The sequence below is a fragment of the Dysidea avara genome, chromosome 8 (assembly GCF_963678975.1).
Source record: "Dysidea avara chromosome 8, odDysAvar1.4, whole genome shotgun sequence".
In the NCBI taxonomy this organism is placed as follows: Eukaryota; Metazoa; Porifera; class Demospongiae; order Dictyoceratida; family Dysideidae; genus Dysidea; species Dysidea avara.
The window spans coordinates 28,436,394-28,461,209 of record NC_089279.1 but is presented as its reverse complement, the minus strand read 5'-3'; the positions used below and the strand labels follow the sequence as shown (position 1 = coordinate 28,461,209).

Sequence of the window (24,816 nt, the reverse complement as noted above, 5' to 3'; positions counted from 1 at the left end):
GTGGAAGTTAAATTCGATAATGGGATTTGCTTTGGTGGTGTGAAGTCATGGCGTTTGCAGTTGGTTTCGCGCGGGCTGGAGCCCGGCAAATTGACGGTAAGTATACATAGTGTCTGAATTGTTGCATTCATTTGCATGGTTCCAGTAATAGTTTAAACCCTTATTGTTTTGCCTTTGTAGAAACATTGTTTCCGAATCCCGTTAGCATTAAAGTACGCTATGGATGTTATCATTCGAAATAGACATGTACAGCAGTTTCGTATTAAATGTTGGGTGGGGCAGACCGGGGACGGGGAATCTACGGGTAAATCCTGGATGAGGACCTAAGTCATGGCTTTCAACAATTCTTAAAGGAAGAGTCAACAAGAGTACACTCCAGCAGACATGCTGTAAAGAAACACATTAATTGGTTTGTTCTGTGCTGTGTAAAGGTTTCTCCACATTCAACACCTATCAACAGTTTTCTGTTACCAATGAAAGTGTCAATTTGATCAAAAGAAAATTTTACTACAGGCTATACACTGACCCTGTACACTGAATCACCTTTGCATGTACAAAACTGAGATAGTTTTGCTGTACCTTTAATAAACTTGATTTAATATTTTTGTGTGGAGAACTCAGACCCATAGTAGCCAATGACATGGCCTAGGCAACTAATGAAGAATTTTACTTATACATACAAATTTTCGAGGGACATAATTTTTTGCAGATTTCGTGGTTGCTTGGCTTTCTGTGAAATTTTCGCCCTCAAAAATTAATATTGTGTTTTATAGCTACATAACCTCAGTGAAAAACGAGTGATCCCCAAAAATAAAACTGCTGAAATTTGTCTATCCACAAAAATTATGTGCCTCACAATTTGTACGTGTATGGTATCATCCAAGTATAACAGAAATTGTGATATGTCAGACACACAGGAATTGTTTTCAAAATCTTTTATTCATGGAGTTGGTGGCTTTTCTTTATGGTTCTGTTTTACCTTACAAAGAAGTATATGAAAAAACAGCTAGACTGTCTGATTATCCTGGCTGTAGACTCTACCGTATGAATATGAACAAGTTTGTAGTTAGAACTCAGAGCTTCTTTATAAACTTTAGGAACTTCTTCAGTTTTGTGTATGAGGCTGAGACTGGAAAAGCTAAATTAACTCATTGCATACTTCCCCCAGTCCCTGGTACCCATCTTAATACTTCTATCCTCGTTTTATCACACTCTTACTTTTCTACCTTTTGCTCTAGCTTTGCCCGACATTGCTGATGCAGTTGATGTAGCCATATCACCACCTGGGACTCGTCATGTAACACTAGTGGGATGCTTTCAATACAGACCACTGGGTTTTTACATACGAGATGGGACCAATGTCAGGTTGGCTCCATGTGGCCTAGAGAGACTAGTGCCAAGCATATTCATTTCACGGCTTGTTCCAGGTGGGTTGGCTGAAGAATCTGGTCTGGGAGTGAATGATGAGGTACTTGAAGTTAATGGTATTGAGGTCACTGGAATGCCTCTTGATGAAGTTACAGGCATGATGGCAGCAAACAGTCATAATCTGATCCTTACAGTGAAACCAGCTCAACAGCAACCTCAACAGCCGCGAGCTCACTATGTACAGTAACCCCTGATCATATTGACTGAGTGGACACTTGTATATATGTACATAATCATTTTTTGAAGTGTACAATAATAATGAAGTCTGATTTTTGGATGAATGGAAATATTTCTAATTAGAGAGCGCTGTTTGATAGAGGAGTTGGGTTCGATTGTGGGATTCAGTTGAAGGGGAAGTCATGGCGTTCAAAGTAGCGCAAGTTGGAGCCCCGCAAATTGACAGTAAGAAGTGTCTGTGTCACGAAATGCTGCATTTGTCCTCTATTATTTGCATTGCAATTAGGAGATCAGTTTATGCCTTTCCTGTTTGCTGGTCACGTGGTGTCATAAGCGAAACCATTGTGTCTTATCATTTAGCAATGTACCATTGTAAAGTACCGTGTGCATGTTATAAAAATTACCGAGCTGTCTTAATTTTTGGAGTATCTCTTTATAAACAGCAATTGAATGTTTTCAACCTATCCCTTGTTCTTTTAGATTTAACAGAATCTCTAGTAGATTCAATATATGATCGTTCAGAGGTGGTGGCTCACTCCATATCAAAGGCACTGCAAGAGATTGCTAGGAATAAACCGATTGTGGTATTGAAAATCAGTTGTACATACCTGACCAAACATGTGAAGGTGAGCTATTACGTGTGTGGATTGTGGTGCAGTTTTGTAATGCAATTGTCTTGTATTGTAGCCTATTCTGTGGTTATTTCTGTATCAATATTATTTTATCAATACAACAATGTATAATCCGAGAACACGTATATTTATGGGATACTGTTACATTTGTTAGTAGCCAAGATGATTTACGAGCAATATCAGAAAACATGGTAGTTGCTCTTTGAGACTGAACGTACGAATTATTTTGACATGACCTCAGTAATGGCTGCATGATGCTATTTTCCCAACATTTAAATTATGGTTTTTAGAGAGGTAAAGAAACTATGAAGGGTGGATGTTCGTTAGTATTGTATAATATTTTGAAGGAAAGTCGGTAAGTAAGTAAGTATACTTTATGTTTAGGCCAAATGTGAAATTCACCTTACAACCGCAGTTAAACAGCTTCAGCCACTATACTTCACAGACAATATAGATAGAATATACTATTTTACACTGGTGGTTTTTGAGGTGTTAATAGAACATCCCATTGTTTATGTGTTATATGTCCAGTGTTCTCCCATTTACATGACATAAATGGTGTCCCATAAATGTTCTTGGAATTTTTCTATAGAGATATCTATACAGAAATGATTTTCATTTGGTTGGCATATAATCATTAATCAAATTGTATACCCATAAACTTACAATACCAAGAAGACCTCCAGTGATTTTATTAATTGTATTTCTCTCCATTTTATACTATTAGCTTCATCGTAATCATCGTATTTTGATCCTTCGGGTGATGGACAACATTACCAGGGAATACATCAAAGAGATCAACGATGAACTGGCTAAAGACATGATAGCTCTTGGCTCCCGCGAGCTGACCTTAGCAAATGTAATGTATACATTTTGTAGTGTGTGGTGTTATTTGTGTCATGTAGTGTGCTATGTGTTGTTTGTGGACCTTTTTGAGGTTTGTTCTATCTAGCTATACTTCCAACATTTTAGTACAGGAAACACTAAACAGGGCTACCCAGGAATTTTAATGGATTGTATTGTGGTTAGTTAGAAAGAGAAGGTAACAAGCACTTATAATCACATGAACAGCCTTTATCCAGTAGAGAACATTCATGTTTTAGAAGATCCAGTAAAACCAGTTATCCTATTTATCAATGACTAAAGCAGGTCACTTTGTACACAATTGGCAGTGATTAGTATTTACTCTATTACATAATGGCCTGATGTACATACTGTAGTTGATGTAATTGTTGCAGAGAGTAGCCGCTGTGAGATTGAATTTAAATATTATCCCAATTTTCAGTAATATATACCAAAGGCTATTGTGTTGTATGTGACATTGAGACTTTCTCAGTACGTAAAGAGACTTTTCAAGATGACATCAGAACAAGGCGAAATGTTACCGTCCTAGTGACATGTATGTACGTGTATTGTATACATACTGATGTGTTTCTGCATCTGATGATACACTTGTATGTCATTTCTAGGATGTTATTCCAACTTGGCAAAGTTGTGCATCAGAATTACTAAGTACGTTAGGAAGACGTTTTGCGATTGAGGTCATGAAAGAGTTGCTGAGCAAGTTCCGATCAGGAGTGATGCCTCATTTCTTTGTTGTCAAAACTCTTGGGACTTTAGCAACTTCAAATGGTATGAAATGTTTTATTGCATACTATAATGTGCGTATTGATGGTGAATAGTATACGTGTAGCAGTGTGTGCGTGTGTGTGTAGTGTGTGTGTGTTGTGTTGTGTGTACGTACGTACGTATGCACATGTGTGTACGTACGTGCACGTGTATGTAGTGTATGTAAATGTGTCTGTACTTTTTTCAATTCCTGTGTAGTTGAGGCTATGGTTCCACACTTACGAGAGGTCATAGCTCGGATGTTACCACTGCTCGGGATAGCCAAACATGACAACATGCAGTGGGTGTTCTCCAGCAGTAAGTACCTTAATACACCACATGTAATGTAAAATATAATGACTAAATCACAATAAGTTTGATCTCACATGTATGTACAATGTACGTACATCTCATTACAATAGAATAGTGAGGGAACTGCATAGCAATGACAATGTTTACAAAAGTGTACCTTGGACATTTTGCAATACCTAAAATGTACTGTTGTTAAGAAGACAACCTAGGCAAGGCACACTAGTTTGCTGCAGTATTGTATCATTCTGTCAACACACACACATGAGATGCTTTCAAAAGTCTTAATTGCCACCAGCAATACAGGTAGTTGTTAACTAGGTGTTAATTTTGGTAACAGTGATTTAGTGAAGTGTTTTGTGGTGTGTTCTAACTTGACACCTAACTTATTAATCATGTAATTTTCTTGTTCAGCTTTTGCCAGAATTTGTGAGAGTATCATTGATTTCTATGCTGACGAGCAACGAGGTGACAAAGCTGAATTGAGTAATGAAGACTACGCTGGTGAAGTATATTCCGCTTATGACATACTATTCAACAATTGGCTCAAAACTTCCAAGGAAGCAAGGGTGAGTGGCTATAAAGATTCGGAAAATATTTGTAATTGTAGTAAAATTGTTCAGTTACGTATGAAATTAGGCCAATGGTTGACAATTACTTGTAGTATCGAAGCACTTTTAAAATGATTTATGAACTATTGATCCAAGCTTCATCCTAATGCTAGTGATTCTAAATCTCAAATCTCTGTACTGTCACATCTTACTCAGTTACTCAATTAGTTAAGAAATCTGCTTTTGAATTAATGTTCTAAGTTAAGGATTTTACGCACTTCTGCAAGCCGCCTGTAATACAATCTTACTACAGTAGTGGGGTCTCCTGCCCAAAAATATCATCCCAAAACTTTTAATTTCCTTCACAATATCTTGTCATTGCTTAGAATATTTTAACAGCACTTAAATCGTGTCTGCTCTCCTCTCCTCGGACTAAATCCCTAGTTCATTCATAGCGATGGCCACCATTGACAGGTTCCATATATGACTGAAGTAGAAATTAATTGTATACTACAGGTGTAGACAACCTCCCTTGTTTCGTGGCTTTTTGTGTGAAAATGTTGGCCATAGCTATTTTCACCTTTTATTTTCAAAGGTGAAAATGTTTTGTGGCTTCTTTGTGTGAAGTTTCCTTATATAGTTAAATTGAATTTTACCTTGTACAATTGTAAGGCAATAGTTTTACTTATTTTTTAACCTTTGAAAATAAAAGAATGGTGCAGGACATGGGAATTAGCTGCAATTGCATAACAAATATACACCCCTATAAACAAACCAGGGTCGATGTTAAGTATATATCAATCATATTGTATAATATTCGTTTATCAATGTCTTGCATTCCACAAAGCTGGTGATGTTACCGCCTTACTAGACATGTATGTGTATCAGGCCTTTTCAGTGTGGCTGAGATTGATGCCCTAAATATTATGTAGCAGATTCCACACCAATTTGTTGTGACACTTGCGGGGTTTAGAAAAGTTCTACTGTATCTTAACTACCAGCACTTGTGTGTGACAGAAACCTGTTGTGGAGGTGTTACTAAAATTGGAGTTTACCTTATATGTATACATTTGACTGTTGTGTATTCTTGTTCCAGATAAGACTGGCAGTTGCTGAAGCCATTGGGTTTGCTGTCCACCTGTTATCACAAGAACAACTCAATGCTCAGTTACCATCGTTAGTGCACTGTGTTCTCAGCTTGTACAAGAAACACAGTGACCATTACTATATCTCACAGGTGTGTCTGTCTGTGTGTAGTGTGTGTGTGTGTGTGTGTGTGTGTTAGTAGGAAGTATGTACGTTTTATGTATGACAGCCTGTTTCATCCACCAGGTCACTCAAGTACCATTGTTTACTAGAGTATTAAATGTTGCTGTAGTACCAATAGTTCATGTTTATTGGGACTTCTCTAATTATATAAAGCCACTGCAGGGATATAGAATTACTTAGAAACAACTATAAGTCTATATATAGTCACACAATAAATCTATATGTGTTCAGGAATTAACTATGAAGTAATTGCTAGAATACCTGTTGTGGTAAAATATGTGGTGCTCTTAACTGTGTTCGTACTGTTACTAAGCAACCGTATTACAATACTATAGTATGGTAACTCCAGCTGCAACTCAGCATACAGCCATGCCATACAAATTTAATAACTGCTGATGGCGCAGTTATAGATGTACTTTGTTGTTGTCCTATTGTCCATAACTCTTCTCTGGATCAAGTACATGTTTTATGTGCATAATGAATTGTAGTACTGTACCAGATGTCAGTGTACTTCTTTGTGTGTAGTGTTGTGAGAGGTAAATTGGTTGTCTAGCATATCAGCCTAATAAACTCAAAATTCCGTATTCAATGCCTGGTTACTACTATTGTTTCCTCGAACAAAAACCTGTACTTTTATACCCTGACTAACAATGGGGACCTGGAGGAGTAGATCATGATACAGATGATGTTCAGGTCAGGCCTTCATCTAAGAAATGACTTGGGTGGGGGAGGGAAGAATAACGTGCCGCTCCAAGAAAATTTTGCATTTTAGACTGTTTTTGGTGCATTCTCTGGTACCTGAGAAAAACATGCCACTCCAGAAAATTTTTGCATTTTAGATTCTCGTAGATTGCTTCTGTTGCATCCTGAGGCACTTTCATTTAAAACTACTGCTTAAAATTTAAAGGGGGAAGAATTTTTCCCCCAATGAAACCCTGCATCTAGGTGGGACTTTAGGTGCCAAATCCTTCTCCATGAGACAAGATACAGCCTCATAATTACAAATTTTCCTGCTAACACCTGAGCTGTAGTGCATAAGTAGTTGTATCATTGGCATGTTTCTGAAAGCTTTGTCAATTCTCATCTGTAGTGCTATACGATCTTGATAAACCTCTACATCTAGCATGTTTATTGAAAGAACAAAAGAATTCCTTAGAATAATTAGATATTTTGTGACTGTAAGTTCAGAGCAAACCATATTTTCTTGGTAAACAGCGTGGCTACCATTAGCCTAGTGTTAATGATTGATTTGGCTACTGTTTAAAGGCAGCCACTATTTGAGGGTAGTATAAGCACCTCTTTAAGTACAGCTTGAATTTTTGTTCAGTATATCAAATAAAGACTGTTGTTATAAGAAGGCGACATACTAGCAAGAGTACATAATAATAGAAGAGGGAGGAGAGTGTCTAACTCTCAATATAGGCTGTACAAACACACAGTGCTCAAACCCTCCTACTTCAATCCATAGAACAGCTAGCCATATATCAATACCTTTTTGTGAACAGAAGACTGTTAATATCTGTTGATTGAAGCAGTATAATGCTGAAGCCTACTTCAGAGGGCAGCGCCTATAATCAGATAGCAGCGCCGTTTGTCACCTTTGGTGGCTATAGATGATTGCGTAATGTCTGATGTCTGAGCGCTGTGTGTTTGGCAAATCTATAGCAGTTAGACACTCTTTTCTATTATTATGTACTCTTGGTACTAGTATCTAGCTACATTTCACTGCGATGTGCACTAAAAGGGAACAGCAAATGAATAGTATGAACACAATGTACAATAGAGTGACTTTTACTCCTTTCTTTACTGACAATATTACTCCTTCCTAAGCAGCTAACTAGTTCCTTGAACAATGCTTTATGTAGGGGCTGAGCGATTGTGACATTTTGTTACTTTCACGATTATGATAGCTATCACAGTGTTATAACTTTACATAGCATCGTGTATACACAACTTTGTGTGAATTATTTATTTTAACAATACTCGGTGAAATTGTGTACAACTGTTTAACACAATTAAGACCATAGGCAGTTACAGTTTAATATAAACAACATAATGAATAATAGTATCCTTAGAAAGTTCTAACAGGTAAGCTTTAAACTACATAGTAAGATCTATTCACACAATGAACTGTATCAGGCTTGTTTACAGGATTGTGCTCAGTAAGTGGCGCCATTTTGAATTTTCTAATAATTTATATATATATATATATATATATATTTGCATCACAGCATCACGATCATTTATATACATAGTAACATCATGATTTTCAGAGGCAATCACAATCCCACAATCAATATAATCTCCCAGCCCTACTTTTATACATACTCAAATAATCGCTGCATTAATGTTTATGTAAGGTGGCATTTATGAGAAACAGAGCAGCCGCTTCAAATGTGATGACTGCACTATATTTGGAGGTCACTAAGATCGTAAAATTTGGGGAAGATTTTGAAATTTTATTTATTGGTCTTATTTGGTTTTTGGTCTTAGTTGATGTGTTAGGAAACCACAGAAACAATTAATTTGTGTACATTAGTTAAATGGCTATTGGCCATTGAGTTTGGACCCTACTCCAGCTGTGTGAACTTCATCCAGGACTTGGAAGATGCTAACTAAATTGTTTGCTGTCAAAGCCCTACTGTGAAAAAAAATTGTTGAAGATATATTGTAGCTTGAGGTATATATGACTTCTCTCTATAAAAGTTTGGTATGATTGCCTGTGATGGGTGATGTGGGTTAGGCTACCCACAAACTTAATTACTGAAGTCGCAGACTGAGGTAATTGAATGTAAGTAGCCAAGCCCACATCATCTGAGGGGCTCTAAATAGCATAGAAACATTGTCTAGGTGATTTAGAAAATTTTCCTAAACAAAATAGGTAAAGAAAGAGTGAGGGAAAGTAGAAAACTGTGCATGCTAGCATTGGGATTTATTCCTAAGTTGAGTTGATCATGTCAGTACCACTGCACCAACGTAACATTCATAATATTACGTGGCAATAGTGCCAGTATCAAGTAGATACTATGCCGGGCTAGAATGATGCTTGTCTCATCCAGAAAGTAAGCTACTGTACATGTAGTAAGAAGCAAACTGTGGGTGCTAACATCGAGCGAGTTTATTGTGTCAGCACCACACCGTGACATTGGTGTATTAATTGACTGGAACAGCGCCTAGATCTGAATGTTAATGATGCTTGTCTTATCCAGAAAGTAAGCTATCAGTAAGGACATTTGATGTTTGACTTTGCCAATTTTGTTTGATGAATGTAGTAAACAACCACCGACGAGACCACAGGTTACTAACTATTTAGTAACCCCGCCACAAGTTTCTAATGGATTTAGTAACCTCAGACATCAAAGGAAATGTTACGTAAAATTTTCAACAGTTTACTTGTCAACACACACAAGTTTTAAGTGCATTGTAGACCTGTACTATTGTATTGTGCAGTAGTACTATAGGTGTGATGCCTCTAAAACTCTCCAATGGAGTGTTCAGCTGTAATGTGATTTTAAAGTGATTGTTCTAATAGAGACTTTTGCTGTTGTGTGTGTGTGTGTGTGTGTGTGTGTGTGTGTGTGTGTGTGTGTGTGTGTGTGTGTGTGTGTGTGTGTGTGTGTGTGTGTATGCGTGTGTCTGTGTGTGCGCTTTTATTCATATACCTTCTTTTCTTTTCAGTGTATGTTTATGATAGTGGAAGCTGCCATTAAGAAAGAGTGCATAGCCTTGAATGGACTAATGGATGTCATTTTGGTTACCTTACATCAATATGTGAGTGTGTGTAGTGTGCATCCATGCTCTGTGCGTGTGTTTGTGTATGTGTGCGTGCGACATATGTGAATATATAGTGTGGTGCAGTGTTGGTCAATGATGTCACACTTTCCGTCTTCCTTACAGTCATGTGTTCCAGTTGACACAACTAATTCAATATCGATCAAGAACAATCATGAACTACTGAGATGTTTTGCTGTTGCAGGTACACAATAACATATCACTAGTTGGCAACCTTTCCATGTTCCACTGCACTGACTGCACTACAGTATCAGTAGCTGTTAAGGGATGAGTTTTTTTGTTTCTTAGATTGGTTTTGTTTACTGTGTGTGGTAGAATTATAGCAAAAGTACGTCTAAAGTAATCGCATGTGTTCCTAGTTCAGTTGTACTTTATTACATTTTTGATCCATCCATCCATGACTGGAAAAACTCAAGTTGTATGTGCATTTTTTCTATGTCTTATCTGGACAGCCAAATAATAGGAGTGAAGATTCAGATGTGGTCACTTGACAGTATACTATAAATAGTGACCGGTCTTACACAGAGTTTAAATAATGCAAATTTTCACTTTAGCTCACCAACTGTGCTGCTTGCTTGATAACCACAAATCTGTTCCGTACATCTGCGTAGATATTGTCAGCATTTTCAGTATCCAAATAGAGCACCACACTTGGTGATGAAATACTCTAATTGAACAATCAGTTTTTACATTAAGTCCGTTTAACTAAGGAGTTGCTTGCTATATGTACTTTTGTAGTTTTCTGTGCTGATCTTTCATAGTAAGACACCCACTGATTGTGTTGATAAATGTGAAGTATTTCTTTAAGGCTTAGCGCATATTTTGAATTTTTGCATGCCACAGGAGATGCAATGTGTGCACCTTTTGCAATCCTTTTTGTATATCATTGTCATTTTTCTGTTATCAGCTAAATACTTGTGTCATGTACAGGGTGCATGCGTACTTCTGTACCTGACTAATGTTTTGCCTACAAATACTCTAGTTGAGCAGCAACAGATATTAGGCCACTACCGGTCTGTTTCTTTGCAGTGCTGCTAGTGATGGTAGTTGTCATGCAACACTATTGATATTTCAGCCAACAACTCAGTCAGCTCTGAGTCAGTGGCATTGTTTCCTCTTACTGCATTTTACCTGAAGAATTGGGGTTTCTGTTGGAGAGTTTCTCTGAGATAATAGTTGCATTACATCATGTGACATCTACTTAATACATTATGATATCTATTTTAAAACTATTAAACTATGTCAGTGAGAGATTTATAGGTGTATTGGTTAATTCATGCAATGTATATACATGTGGTGTATTATATCTTTCCATTATGTGTTGTCTTAAATATACGTTTTTTTATGTAGCTGATGGGTTCGCTCACCGTGTGATTAGCTTCTTGTTGTCCAAATTGGAGCCCAACCAGGAGAGAATCCGTATGACTACCCTCAACATATTCAAACATCTCATCAACTCATGTGGTATGACTGATATTATAGAATGTGTGCCCGAGGCTATTTTTGTCCAGAGGAGGTATAAAACATTCCCTTAAGGCATAGGGTTTGTGTTTGGGGTATCATCAACAATGCACCAATCAAATTTTGTACTAATTTTAGTAGTGTAAACTAACCAGCCCTATTCTGTCTCAATGGCTTGACTTCAATGATTGGAGACTTTATTGACATATGAAATTGGGAACAAGCAGGGAATAGAGCATTGTTGAACACTTGATCCCAATGAGCTTTGCAATCCTCAGACGCCTGTTTAGACATCATTAAAATTATAGTATTCTTGCATGTGGTACCTCTTCTCGCTTAGTTGCTATTTAAGTAATGTAGTATTCGTTGTATTGTAATGGCCTTGTTAAGGCCACCCCAAGTGTTTCTGTATAGTGTACTTAGTAATAATAATAGAGGATATAGCTTTTGATCCTTATTGTTTTGTTTATTAAAAACACCAATTTGCTCAAATGCTGTTTCTCCAAATTTTCGTAGCAAAAAAAATTTCGTAAAATGCCATGTTTTCATGAGTATGTAAATTTTCGTAAAAATAAATTCGTAATTATTCAAGCTGTTTTGTAATTATAGCGGACGTATTTTTATGGAGACGTAGCAACACGTGTTACCACGTGAAGTAGTTGTAAAGGCACGATATATGAAGCACGAACCCTTGGCACCTTGCTTGGCACCTTGCTTGGCACCTTGCTTGGCACCTTGCTTGGCACCTTGCTTGGCACGAACAAATAGTGGCAGGAAGATTATTGGAAACGAAGCATCGTACTTGTGTCAGAGGATACCATGTGTACCAAAATGACTGGACCCCAGTTTTTTAGGTGAAGTTCTCCAGTGTTCTGATGAAGTAAGCAATGTTCACGACCCGTTTGCCATAAAAGTCACCAAGGATGGAAGTATTGTAGATCACTTGCCAAAGAAAATAAGTTCAACATGTTCACTCTTTATCAGAAAAGGCGGGATAATTTACTGTGAAGTAAACTGATCCAAACAGAAGATACTCCAGGGATCTAGTACAGGGCGGTCTAGAAATACCTTGCATTATAACGCTCCAAGCCACCATGGACTTGATAGACAAAGCTAGTAAGTTACTAGCCATAAACGACATGGAAGTGGTCATACCAGCGACAGAGATTGTCACAACCTCATTGCAAGCTGGTGAGACTAAAAGTGATTCCTTCCTTGTAATTCCAGCTGGAAAGAAGATTAAAGTCGAACCACTGGAGGTTGCTGTAGAGGTGGAACAAGATGTAAAGGGAATTTTGATAGAAGAGAACCAAGATGTTTGGGCTACCTTTCACAACACAAGAATACAGCTGTTTGTTGAAGACAAATAATGATTCAAAAGGGCCGAAAGCTTAACGACAAGCATGTGAATTTTGCACAAGCTGTTCTGAGAGCACAGTTTTGTCAATGCGAAAGGTTGGAAAACACTCTTTTGCAAGATTGACTGACCGACTTGCAAAATTGTTCAAATAATTCATGTCCGAGGTGATACTGGGTTGTGATTTCAAATCCTTTTTGCACTGAAAACAATCTCAAGGTGTACAACACTGTTTTCAATGACATTGATAACTCAACAATGACTTTGTTGAATTCAATGTTCAGTAAGGATGTTACTGTTACTCTAGCACCACTACAGAAGTAGCATGGAAATGTTGACTGGTGTATCAGAATCACCATTGCTACTTCACTGCTACATGGTCTCATTCCAGGACCTTATAAACAAACTCTTCTCCGACCACACTTGATTCAGTGTTTTGAAAACAAGTTAATGCTACCATTTCGTTAAAAACTGTTACTGTACATATTTGTATGTACACCATAGCACAATGCTATGTATGATACCTGGGAAGAAAGTCAGTGATCCCAACATGCTTGAAGCCATTTTTAATGAATGGTGGATCCACCATCCACTTTGCAGAAATGGGCTTGACAATAGATAGCCACATGTCTACTGGCTCAATTTCTTTTCCCACATCCTTTTGTGCAACAATTTGGTCGGCATACCAGTTCTCAAATTTGGTTCGAATTCATCCAAAATAACCAGCCCAGTGTGTTTGGGATTTAAACCTAAATGTCTCCTTTTTTTCATTCATATAAGGTACAATGACAGTGGTAACGTAATCAACCATTGTATCCTCATTGCACCAGTGATTTGGTGTATGAGTCACATGTCATCCTTCTGGGAACTTTACAGTTGGGTGGCATTTTGTGGTCTTCCCCTCATATACCATTTGAACTGGTAAAAAATTACCAGAAAACGATGCAGCAAAGGTTCCAGTTATTTGACGCTTATCGTCAATCCCAACTACCTCAACCCGCTTGGATCCTTCTCGAGCCATAGTCCAGTTGGACAGTGGATGTATTTGACGGCAATCTGGACCCAGTTTATTATCATGTCTTCTGGAACATCTCCCATAGTGACCACAGCTTTAATATCAATCAAAAATTGAGCCTTTAATTCTTCAAAATTAGCTACCGTAAACTTAGGTTTCTTCGTTGTTGCTTTATGCTTGACAAAGTTCATCTTCCCTGGCAAATATTTCACCCAGCTTTTCTGCAAAACAACATGTCCACCTTTACGCTCAAGCAGTCATGGATCCATCCTCTTCACAATCCCCAAGCCTGCAGCAATTACAATGGCTGTATTTATGATGCCACCAGCATCACGTACGTATTGCACTGATGTACTTTATAATAACGGTAGTGATCTCGTTTGGAAGCATTGATGGCCTTCCTCTCTTCTTGCTTTTTAATTCTGTAACAGGCTGTTGGATTTTCTTCTCGTCAGCTATTGCCCTCTTCCAATCGCATATAGTGGTATACTTCAACTCCGGATACTGGGTCTTAAAATGGTGAAGTGCAGCAGTTGAGCCATGCATTTGTGCATAGTTACCAATAGTTGCTCTCTCTGTATCACTGTACCTCTGGTAGGATCCTCATTGTTTCATGCCTTTCCCATTTAGATCTCCAGCCTTTTCAAGAACTTTAGAAACTTCATCATTTGCTGCACCTATTGCTGTCGAAGGTATTTCCCATGATAGCGGACCACTTGGAGATGGTAACGGAGAATTCCTTTTAAAGTACTTGAACAAACTCATTTCGCATCAACATCCAACACTAGTGTACTCAAGCGAACTTCCTCATGCTGTAGGACTGAAAATACCATTCGTCAGTTCCCACATGAAAATTTTTCGTAGCAAAATATTTCGTAATTGCAATACAATTACGAAAATTATGAAATTTTTTTGCTACGAAAATTTGGAGCCATAGGTATATCATGTGTGTTTTTGATTTAGGAGATAGTTATTTTGTAGATGTAGAGTATAACTCAGTTGTAAGTGTCCAGACTAGAGAGATTGTCGGTGTAGGTCTCAGAGAATAACATTATTTTTGCGTATTGTTTGTGACTGAGGTCCTTTAACATTTTTTTTATTGTACTGTTGGTCACACTTGTTTGAAATGATCCTTGCTTTAGTTGATGCCTTAGAAGAGGAGCAGCCGTTGATAGTCAGTGGTCTGAGGATTATATTGAATGAACAGAATTTTAAGGTATTAATGTGATTCTAATATTTTAGCGTACATGTATATAAACTGTGCAGTTTATTGTAGTAGTAATATGCACATGAGTCATCATCCAGTTTACCATTTGCTAATTTTATGGTGTTTTAGGTGCGGAGTGTGTTCAGTCAGGTGATCATCGCTATGGCACATCACCAGTACCTGGCACATGAAGGTGCTCAAATGTTAATAGAATACATCGTCCGTCAGTGTGGACTGAATACCTCCATCATGCCAAAAGTAAGAAAGCTTGTTAGTTGTGGAAAGCTAAATGTTCTATACACACATTCAGCATGTTCATACTGTTGAACAATTCATGTGAGATTATTTCAGACCACTTGTTTGTAACTTTACCATCCTGTGCTTGCAAAACAAAGGTAAACTCCCAACCATGGTTTTTATTTTTCAAAATAATCCTCATGCATGTTCGGTTAGTTTCCATGATGAAGTCTGATGTTAGCAAGACATGCTTCTCATCCATTTAAGTACATACCGTAAAGTCGGGTTATTAAGTGCATGCGCTTACAATTTTTGGAGAAACCTTTTTGTAAAAATCGTACTATCTGTTAGGTGCATACGCCTAATGAATAATTATGGTGAGTGTAACACGGAATCACTACGTTGTAATAGAGTAGTTAATAGTTTGTACCGGTCACCACGCCAGTATGTAAGGATATTTGACTCCATTTTCGGGTGAATTCCTTCATGATGAACGAAATTATCACTATCCAGATGGCTGATTTGCTGTATACATAGCGAAGAGAGACCTCAAGGGAGACGCAAGCGCTTGAGAAGACATTAATTTTTCAGTATTTTCAGCTTTTCTTGCTGTGTGTAGCTCTATCGTTGCATTTTGCCATGTGCACTTATCATCCGTGGTTAATTATAAGAAATGTGTATGCGCTTAACAAATAATATGCACTTAACAGATATATCCGCTTAACAACCCGACTCTACGGTATACACTTGAACTCTTGAGTACCAGTCTAGAGCTAAAAGCTAAATGCTCTGTTGTCAGCCAACTTCAGATTTAGGCAACAATTGGAAATTCAGCTGAGATTGAAGGAACTAATAAATGTTGTATCAGATGGTTTTTCCCACATTGAGGATGGTGTACACTTTTTGACCTTCAGCACAAGTGTACTATTTCAATCACAATATGTTCAGACTTTTAGTGAAATACTCTAATAGAACAGTCACTTGGGTGCTACTGAGGCCCATGCTATACATACATACTATCTGAAAAGTGCTCTGAATCCACATCACATGCTAGTGTATAAACAGGTTGATGTTGTCATTCATCACATGTTTTATGATGATCCCTATATCCACAGCCTGGTCCACCAAGTCCTGATCCTCCAGTGAGCCCCACTCAACTACGGAACATGAATGAGAACATTTTGTTGTTAATGACGACCACTATTGATCACATGTCAGAGGTAACTACACTTACCTTATGAGCACATGTAGTTAATGTTGTTAAGCAATGTTGTAAGTATGTCTACCTGTATGTCATGTTTCTGGTATCCTTAATGACAGTTTCGTGTTCCTCTAATTTGATTGTACTTGTGTTTCACATGAATTTGCTGTTTACTTTAGTCCAGTTAAGGTCAGGGATGGCACTGAGTACATCCATGTTTAAATGAAGCAGTACAATTGCTTTTAGTACGCATAGTTGCACTAACAGTAGATGCAAATGTGCTTGGCAGGATGAATTGGCTCAATGAAACTATAAGTGCTCTTAAAAGTGTACTGAAGTACAGCTAGCAACTGTACTAAAGTACAAACACTCTTTCACAGCATTTGGTGTCATGACTGTTTATTAGCTGTTGTGTACATTGATAGTATCAAACCTTCTAATAGAGCAGTCACCTCTGTAATCGGTAACACACCTTATATTTCATAGACTAAATACATGGAATGTTACACCTCAGTTGTTTCTCTATTAATGCACATATTAATTGGCTTAAAGAATGAAACGCTCCCACTGCTGTTTATATGTATGTATTTTACAGGTAGCAAATTTTGCTGACTGGTACTAAACTTGTTTAGATATTCTTTAGGGCGTGAAAATTATTTGTTACAGTATAATTTTCCATGTTCGGTGTTTGGTTAGTCTAGTCTGGTATGTCCTATAAAATTGCACAGTTTTGATTGGTTATATTGTAACCTTGTTGGCAATATTTTGTCTAAGAGAACAGTCATTATTGACATATGTAGCTAATATTTATTTATTTTCAAAATATGGGCATACATGGCGACATTAGGTAGAGTATGTTAACTCTTATAGCCTAAAACTACGTACACATTGATCGGAAGTCTACTTGAAGAGGTTTATATGAACACTGTAACTACATCGGCTTACTTGTTACAAAGTGATGAACAACAGCAACTCTGTTTCTGTATTTCAAAACTCTTGCCACGTGTAAATTTCGATTGGGATTTAATCACGTGAGATATGTGTGTCCTGATAGCATGGTGAAGTGAATGAATTTAATTTAATGGCAACTTAAAGCAAACTGAACTTGTTACAAGGTGATAGGAGCAACCACCATCAAATTATGGATCATTTTAATGGTTTGTAAAGAGTTTGCGTGTTTAGTTAATTACACAGCTAGTTTCGGCATTCACTGTTTAGCATTAGGATAAACCCTAATTCTAATTATCACTTTGATCCTTGCTACATCACAAGTAGAATTCGTAGCCATAGGACGTAAGCTTCAAATGTTACAGCACTTTGTGTAAGGTATGTGTATTTATTAAGTTTAGATCCAGTTCTCTGGACTATGTTGGTTAAAGAGTTAAGTACATGTTAATTGTCTAAACAACTTATTTACACGCAGATATATATTATTAGCTCACAACATATCCTACATATGCATGCTGCAGTTTACAGAGGGCTACATGTTACAGCATTTCATCATATCCAGTTAGCACAACGTGTCATGTGTTCTATTGCTCTTATTTTGTTACCATATTTGAGCAATAACTTATGTATCACTGAATTGTCAATGTTACTTACGTATGTATTGTATGATCTAACTATCAGGTGTGTTCTATGTACTAGTAGTTTGTAAGGATGTGTGATGCATCATTTAATGTCAAGGAAAGCTATGAGTTTACATTGGGAATACTGCTACAGGGTGGCCAGTTATGTAAAGACACAAATTCAGAACAGGAAAGGAAATAAGCAATCACAGTTGTTTTGTCTATTTTAGACTATTTGGGCAACGAAAATTGTTTCTGAAATTATCACAAATGTTTCCCAATGGTCAATTACATCTTATCTGAAACTTTTTGGATCCTTATCTAAAAGGAAATCCTAAAGGTTTAGGCACCTTCATGATTTATCAATGGTCTCTTTTGTATTAGTTTACGCACATCTACAGTATGTAAACTTCACTCTTCTAATAGGGACACTTCATGGTTGTCCTAGGGTTCCGGGAGATTGTGATAATTGTAGCTAATACAATATGTTACATAACACTTTATTTAGTTCTCAGAATGAAGGCTTGATGTTAGCAATGTTAATCATCTACCAGTAAAGCAAACAGTCTTTACCAGAAAATATTCCTGTAGTTATGTGATACTCATTTCACATGCAATTGACCATTGGGAAACATCTGTGATAATTTCAGAAGCAATTTTCATTGCCCAAATAGTCTAAAATAGGCAAAACAACTGTGATTGCTTATTTCCTTTCCTGTTCTAAATTTGTGTCTTTTTACATAACTGGCCACCCTGTAGCAGTATTCCCTATGTAAACTCATAGCTTTCCTTGACATTAAATGATGCATCACACATCCTTACAAACTACTAGTACATAGAACACACCTGATAGTTAGATCATACAATACATAAGTAACATTGACAATTCAGTGATGCATAAGTTATTGCTCAAACATGGTAACAAAATAACAGCAATAGAATGCATGACACGTAGTGCTAACTGGACATGATGCAATGCTTTAACATGTAGCCCTCTGTAAACTGCAACATGCATGTGAGAAGTTAGTGTGCTGGTCTGTTGGAGTGTCAAACTGAAGTGCTGAGTGATAACTGTCATATTGAGCACTGAGCAGCTCCACTGCTGTGTGATAAGTTAATTATCAGTATCACCCAGTGATAACCAACTCGTCACCCCACTAGTTTATAAAATCACATCAACCACGAATGGTATTATGGAGCATGTTGAAATGTCATTACAAAAATACCAGTCACTTACACCTGCGATATTAAATGACTGAATTCTGTACACATGCTGTGATAGTATACTGTTGCTCAAGAGCAAGGAAGCCTTGTAAATTAGTGTGAGTTAATGTTACAAATAATTAAGTTAAGAAATGAGTTTATCTTTACTAACAAAATTAGTGGGCAATGTTCAGTAGAAGAAACCTGTTTGGTAGTAAGGCTGTTGTGTAGAGAAGACACCGTCACATGAAAGCCTTAGAATTTTGTGTTTTTGTTGAGTTCATGAGTGTTTTTGTCCCTCGTGTTTTGATGATTTAATTGGGAAAGGCTGGTAGAAGAATTTTTGTTTGTCAAAGTCATCTCTGCCAGCTAACTCCACCGGGTTCTCCCACATTTATATGTCATCTTAAACTTCTCTCCGGATGAACTTTCAGGTCACTGATTTTATGAGTAGCCCAGTGTAAGCATGACCTGCTAATTCTTTGACCACAATTTCTTGGAAATATCATCTGAGAACAGTTACATTTCGCTTGGTTAGTTCCATTCCTGTCATAAATTCCTTTTCCTTTCTACACAATATTGGCAAGGTGTGATATAGTGATGTGCATGTCCTTGAATGGATCAGTTGCTATGGAGTGTTGCCACAGTGGAAAATATTTGAGTTTTTATTCACAATAATGAACAAACACTGAAGAGTCAATGAAGTGTAGTGTTCTGTAATTGAGTCAGGATGTCTGATATTACAGTAACTTATGTGGTGGAAAAGATTTAGTCGATTATAGAAATTGAACATTTCTGTTGCTTAGCTGGGTCATGAGGTCATGAACAATCCATGTCGCTAACATGGTGTGTTTATGGAATGTATTTCAGTTGTTAGTATTGTATATAGTGGAATCTCTCTATAGTGGACACTTGGGGACCATCCAGAATTGTAGGTCCATTTTTTTACTACAAATGTCTACAATGTAAAATTATATAGAGGCCTTCCTCTTCCAGAGGTGTATATAATCTCTGGAGCCAGACCAGAATTTTTGTCATTATGGAGATTTTTTCTATTGTGTCCTTAATTCGGTGAGTTTAGAAAGGTGCACAAAAGTTACAGTGGCATCGCTGGCAAATATTTGTGAGTAGTGTATTATATGTATGCACAGTGTATACTCGTTACATGTACATACATTCCTACATGTTATCAGAAACTGTTTTTGTTCTAAGGTGTTATGGCCCTACTTGTTGGAGTTCATAGTGCCAGAACAGTACACAAGAGGGTTTGCCATGTTGACCAGGTGTATCCACCATATTGCCAGTAAGAAGAGAGCTGAGGAAGCTGAGGATTACGAAATAGATTTTGACGTTGCTGGTATGGTTTTAAGATTTATATATATTCTCTAATTTGCTGTTCTTTTTGCAGTCAACCTACCCAAGCCTGAACAAATGTTGGCTAGGCTTATCGTAAGTTTTTGCATGACATTCTTACAATGGCTAGGCTACTCTTTTGACAGGTATTGTGTGGGAATCCCCTTAATGGGAGGAATCGTGGGGAACATGTGATAAACTGTATGGCTTCTCTGGTTCCCAACATTCATGAAGATATTGTGGAGTTGTGGGATGCTGTAACACCCAAGTTGTTGAGTTACCTGAATGGTGAGCTAGTTAATGTGGACAAATACAGACACACACACACACACACACGCACGCACGCACGCACGCACGCACGCACGCACACACACACACACAATTTTCTGAACAGGTCACTTGTAGACATATGAGTTTGAGAATTGTTGTAGTGATATTATCATATAGTCAGTCGCCTAGCTGTAGTTGATAAGTCTTCATTGCTTTATAAGGTCCAATATTGACCTATCACTAAGTATGATTGACTGTATCGTATTTTATTGCAATGAACGACCTTTAATCATTGTTCAGTAGATGTGGTTAACCCCCACATTGCCAAATTATTTTGTAAAGTCTCCAATCTACTGCTTCTAAACTATACAATGAAACTATATATTAAAATACTTGCTATAGAACAAGGATTATGAGTTGTTGTTTACACACAAAGCCATTGTATAACTTTAAAGTACAAAAATCGACCTGTGTGAGAGCACACATAAAATTTCACAACTCCATTACTAGTCTAGCTAGTATTGTTTATAATGACACACCAAACATTGCCAACCTGTTGACGTGATTATATCCAAGTCTGGTATTCAAACATGCGCATGCACGAGGCTACTGATTCAAGGCATACAAAAGTATGGTTACGCCACTCTATCCTATATAATCCGTCACCTTGTTGTTTCTCTTTGCTAGTAGTGCAAATATCACTTCAAAGAATCGTCTACAATGCTTACTATCGACACATCAAAGAGTGTGCGATGATGTCATCTTTCCCACAATTGTGCACGAGGGACTGGTTATCCCTGTCCCCATTCACTTAAGGATGTGACCAATTACAGGATAAGCGCAGGGACTACTAAAATATTTGACAGAAGTTACTATACAGAGCGTAATGCTACAGTAATTTATAATCGATTCTGCCATATGGCGGTGAGTGGGTTAACTGGAGCCTTTGCCCCAAGGACAATGACCTTAATTCTATATAGGGACAATCAGGTACTTGTAAAGGGGTTCATTTTCACAGTGTACAGCCACACAAGTGTGGCCTTGTAATAAATGTTTGAATGTTTAATAGTGAGATAAGTTATTGGGGATGATTTGTGTGCTTGTTAACACTTGAGGTCAATAATTTGATCATGTGTGCATGTTGTTAAACAATTAGAGGCCATAGAGTGGGGAGCCTACTTTAATAGATTATTGTGTTAATGATGTGTGTCTGGAGGTATTCTTTAGTGCATGAGCTTAGAAAAATAGTAACTATATATATTACCATATTTGTATGCTTGAGAGTGTAGTTTCTTGTGTTTTGCAGAACATCAGGATGACGAGGTGTGGGACCAGAAACACTGGGAAGATTTAGTGTTGAAGGTACTGTATTGTCTGGGTGAAAGTATGTCTGTGCATATATGCATGTAACACATGTCCCACACATGTTTAGTATAATGTGCACACACACACACTGACAAGTTTGTAAGAATATGTAAACTTGTTTAGTCATGCGTCCCTTTTCTTCGCTGCCTGCAAGGACATGAGGTACATACAGTCATGTACAGCAAGGTGGACTTGTTCCACGTGCAGTGTCATGGCTAGTATGTGGAGTGCATGTGTGTGACTTCAGTACAGTTGTATCCTGCAACTCTGGCTGTGTTTTATACTTGTTGTATATAGAGAGTGTCTCAGTCTGTTGGTAGTTTGTGTTAAATTAAACACTGAATTTTGACAAAGTTTAAAATATTGGATTAGAAATATTGTGAGGTTGTGTGTTGCTTTGTAGTTCTTGTCACGTTCATTGGATGATATTAACGATGAGGATTGGCTGGTGAATTTTGGTAGTGTGTTAGGAGGACAAGTTGTCAAGCTGTACAATGAGTTCCCTGAAGAGAAGGTAATTACTAGTAGTCAACTACATGTGTATAGATGTGTCTTATAGATAGTTCAACTTGAATATGCCCTTTAGTTTTTGTTTTTTTAAGTAATAAATATTGCAGTATTTACTGTATGCACTTAGTAAGTTGAATACAGTGTAATTGGTCCCAACAGGTTGGAGAAGAATTTCTCTATGTATGTTGCAATGAAAACTTTTGTGGTCCCAAAGTGACTTATAAAAAGTTCTTCTGATTGCACTCCAAATGGTTGCCCATAGTTACACATTGTCAGTTAACATATAGTATGTGGACATCTCTATATATGTGCTCATTTTATTTTCCATATAAATTTTAGCACAATATATCATGTGGATATGAGTTATTCAAATCAGTTCCAGTGGTGATTTTCCATCAGTAATCTATGACCTAAATTTATAATGTGATGGTGTACAAAGGGTTGCCACTGTTTAGTATGAAAACTTGTATGCATTTACATCCTATCTTAGTCCTTAATGTGAATTTTGTTTCTGTTTCTTTGGTTCAAGGACGATGACAATAGAGGAGAAAGGGGCCTTCTGTGTTCCCTACCTCTTGGATTCACCACTGTGATTTTTTTTATGATAATTTGTTAATGTAGTCAAACAATTTCTTATTGATGAGGCACATACATGTACAGTTCACTTTGTACATCAATATACTTGTAAGTTGATTTAGACAAGTGGCCTTTTTAAGTGACCAGGTAGTACTATTGTATTAGCACAATGAATTCCAAAAATACATACATCCATAAAAATTAAAATATTTATCTGACAATTTTTAAATAAATGTTTTAACTAAATCTAAATATGCAACATCCATTGTCAATCAACCCACAAAGTTAATAAGGCATTTAGACCTCACAAAAAAAACACATACAGTTTGTATTTCTTTGTGTAGCTATAATGTGTAACAAATAGTGTCTCTCAATAGTGGCTATATGTACATATAGACTTACATGAACTTCTCTTTTGTTATCCTGTTTCACAGGTAAAAATGTGCTGTATGGAGCCAAATTTCTCGGTACTAAGTTATTATCCTATTTTTTTTCTATATAGTGTAAAGAGGTTTTGCTGTCATGTAGGTTTTGTACGGTATGTGCCTACCTGTATGTGCACTAGCCTTCGTGGAAGTGAACGCTTTTACGCTACCACCTTTTTATTAGCATCAAAAATTGCGAATTCTTTGTTCCAACCTTCTATTTGGATAAGTATGTAGAACTGAGTAATATATCCTAACAATTATATTTAACCCTTAAACCCGCAGCTGTTTTATAAAACGCAAGCACTGAAAACACATAATCCGGTAAACTGGATTGCATGCATGCCTTGTAAAACTAAAGTCTATAACACAAAAACTGTTAAAGCTATCTAAAAACAACACACACCATCTTACTCACCATTAAAGTTTGGTTTGAATGGTCCCATACTTCATTGGGTCTATCCAACCCAGAGATACTCGCTTCACTTTGAAAGGGTTAAAGAACTATTCCTCCGTCTTCCTTCTTCACACAACGATGTACAAAAGGCCATAACTCGGCCATACTTTGTTGTATCACCTTTTGCTTGGTGTCATATTACTCCTCACGTGATGGCGATTCAGTTGATATATAGATATCACGTGATATCGTCATTCTCGGACGAACACAGTGACGATACAAACGTGGAAGGATGCTAAATGATTCAGCGCATCGTAGTGGATGAGTTCCTTGTTTGTATGCTGAAAGTTTATATACAGGCAGATAGCTTACTCTTTGCCAAGTAATAACGTCTGTTTTTCGAAATGATCAGATGAACGTTTCGTGAGATATACTTGTTTGTAACCGCCTATGTAAATTGGCAAAAGTATTGTGCATTTTCAATTCATTTTTATCAAATCCAGTTTTCTGGATTATGTGGGTTTAAGGGTTGAAAGTGGTTAACTCTAGTTTTGTATATAACTGGTTAACCGTCCAGCCAATCAATCAGTTAAGGCTCAGAGCCTTACATATGTGTACAGTAGGCTACAGCATTTCTGTATTATCATGGGCAATGAACCCTTGTTGAGATTTGTGCTGGCATTGAAATTGCTTTTATCATTATTTATTTTGTGCAGGGATTTGGCTACAAGTGCCTTGGGGTAGTAATGCGGAAGTCCTCTCACAAGAAGTTTGTACAGGATCACCTGAAGTTGATGTTCAGCTCAGTGAAACACTACTCTCAGATTGAAAGAGAGGTAAGAAATGTCTTCTGTAGCATCTACACTGTACACTGTAATTTTAAGAAAAATTCTAAAAACTTAAAT

The 24,816-nt window shown here is 37.2% G+C and overlaps 2 protein-coding genes across 2 annotated transcripts in view; both read left to right on the top strand.

The window, feature by feature from the left end:
• Positions 1-1,050: 1,050 nt before the first annotated feature.
• Positions 1,051-1,615, top strand: LOC136264910 (partitioning defective 6 homolog gamma-like). The gene is made up of 2 exons (XM_066059676.1): positions 1,051-1,174; positions 1,239-1,615. The coding sequence occupies exons 1-2, from the start codon at positions 1,051-1,053 to the stop codon at positions 1,613-1,615; spliced, it is 501 nt and encodes a 166-aa protein (XP_065915748.1).
• Positions 1,616-1,736: 121 nt separating this feature from the next.
• LOC136264316 (maestro heat-like repeat-containing protein family member 1) overlaps positions 1,737-24,816 on the top strand; it is a 44,050-nt gene continuing 20,970 nt past the window's right edge. Inside the window, exons 1-19 of the mRNA XM_066059031.1 lie at positions 1,737-1,830; positions 2,086-2,231; positions 2,965-3,096; positions 3,707-3,869; positions 4,065-4,163; positions 4,569-4,723; positions 5,802-5,942; positions 9,653-9,745; positions 9,872-9,950; positions 11,117-11,230; positions 14,742-14,815; positions 14,936-15,064; positions 16,159-16,263; positions 20,228-20,372; positions 20,424-20,464; positions 20,515-20,656; positions 21,945-22,000; positions 22,407-22,517; positions 24,628-24,747. Of these exons, the coding sequence (XP_065915103.1) occupies positions 1,788-1,830; positions 2,086-2,231; positions 2,965-3,096; positions 3,707-3,869; positions 4,065-4,163; positions 4,569-4,723; positions 5,802-5,942; positions 9,653-9,745; positions 9,872-9,950; positions 11,117-11,230; positions 14,742-14,815; positions 14,936-15,064; positions 16,159-16,263; positions 20,228-20,372; positions 20,424-20,464; positions 20,515-20,656; positions 21,945-22,000; positions 22,407-22,517; positions 24,628-24,747 (2,088 nt within the window). The 5' untranslated portion in view covers positions 1,737-1,787. The remainder of the gene's footprint in view (positions 1,831-2,085; positions 2,232-2,964; positions 3,097-3,706; positions 3,870-4,064; positions 4,164-4,568; positions 4,724-5,801; positions 5,943-9,652; positions 9,746-9,871; positions 9,951-11,116; positions 11,231-14,741; positions 14,816-14,935; positions 15,065-16,158; positions 16,264-20,227; positions 20,373-20,423; positions 20,465-20,514; positions 20,657-21,944; positions 22,001-22,406; positions 22,518-24,627; positions 24,748-24,816) is intronic.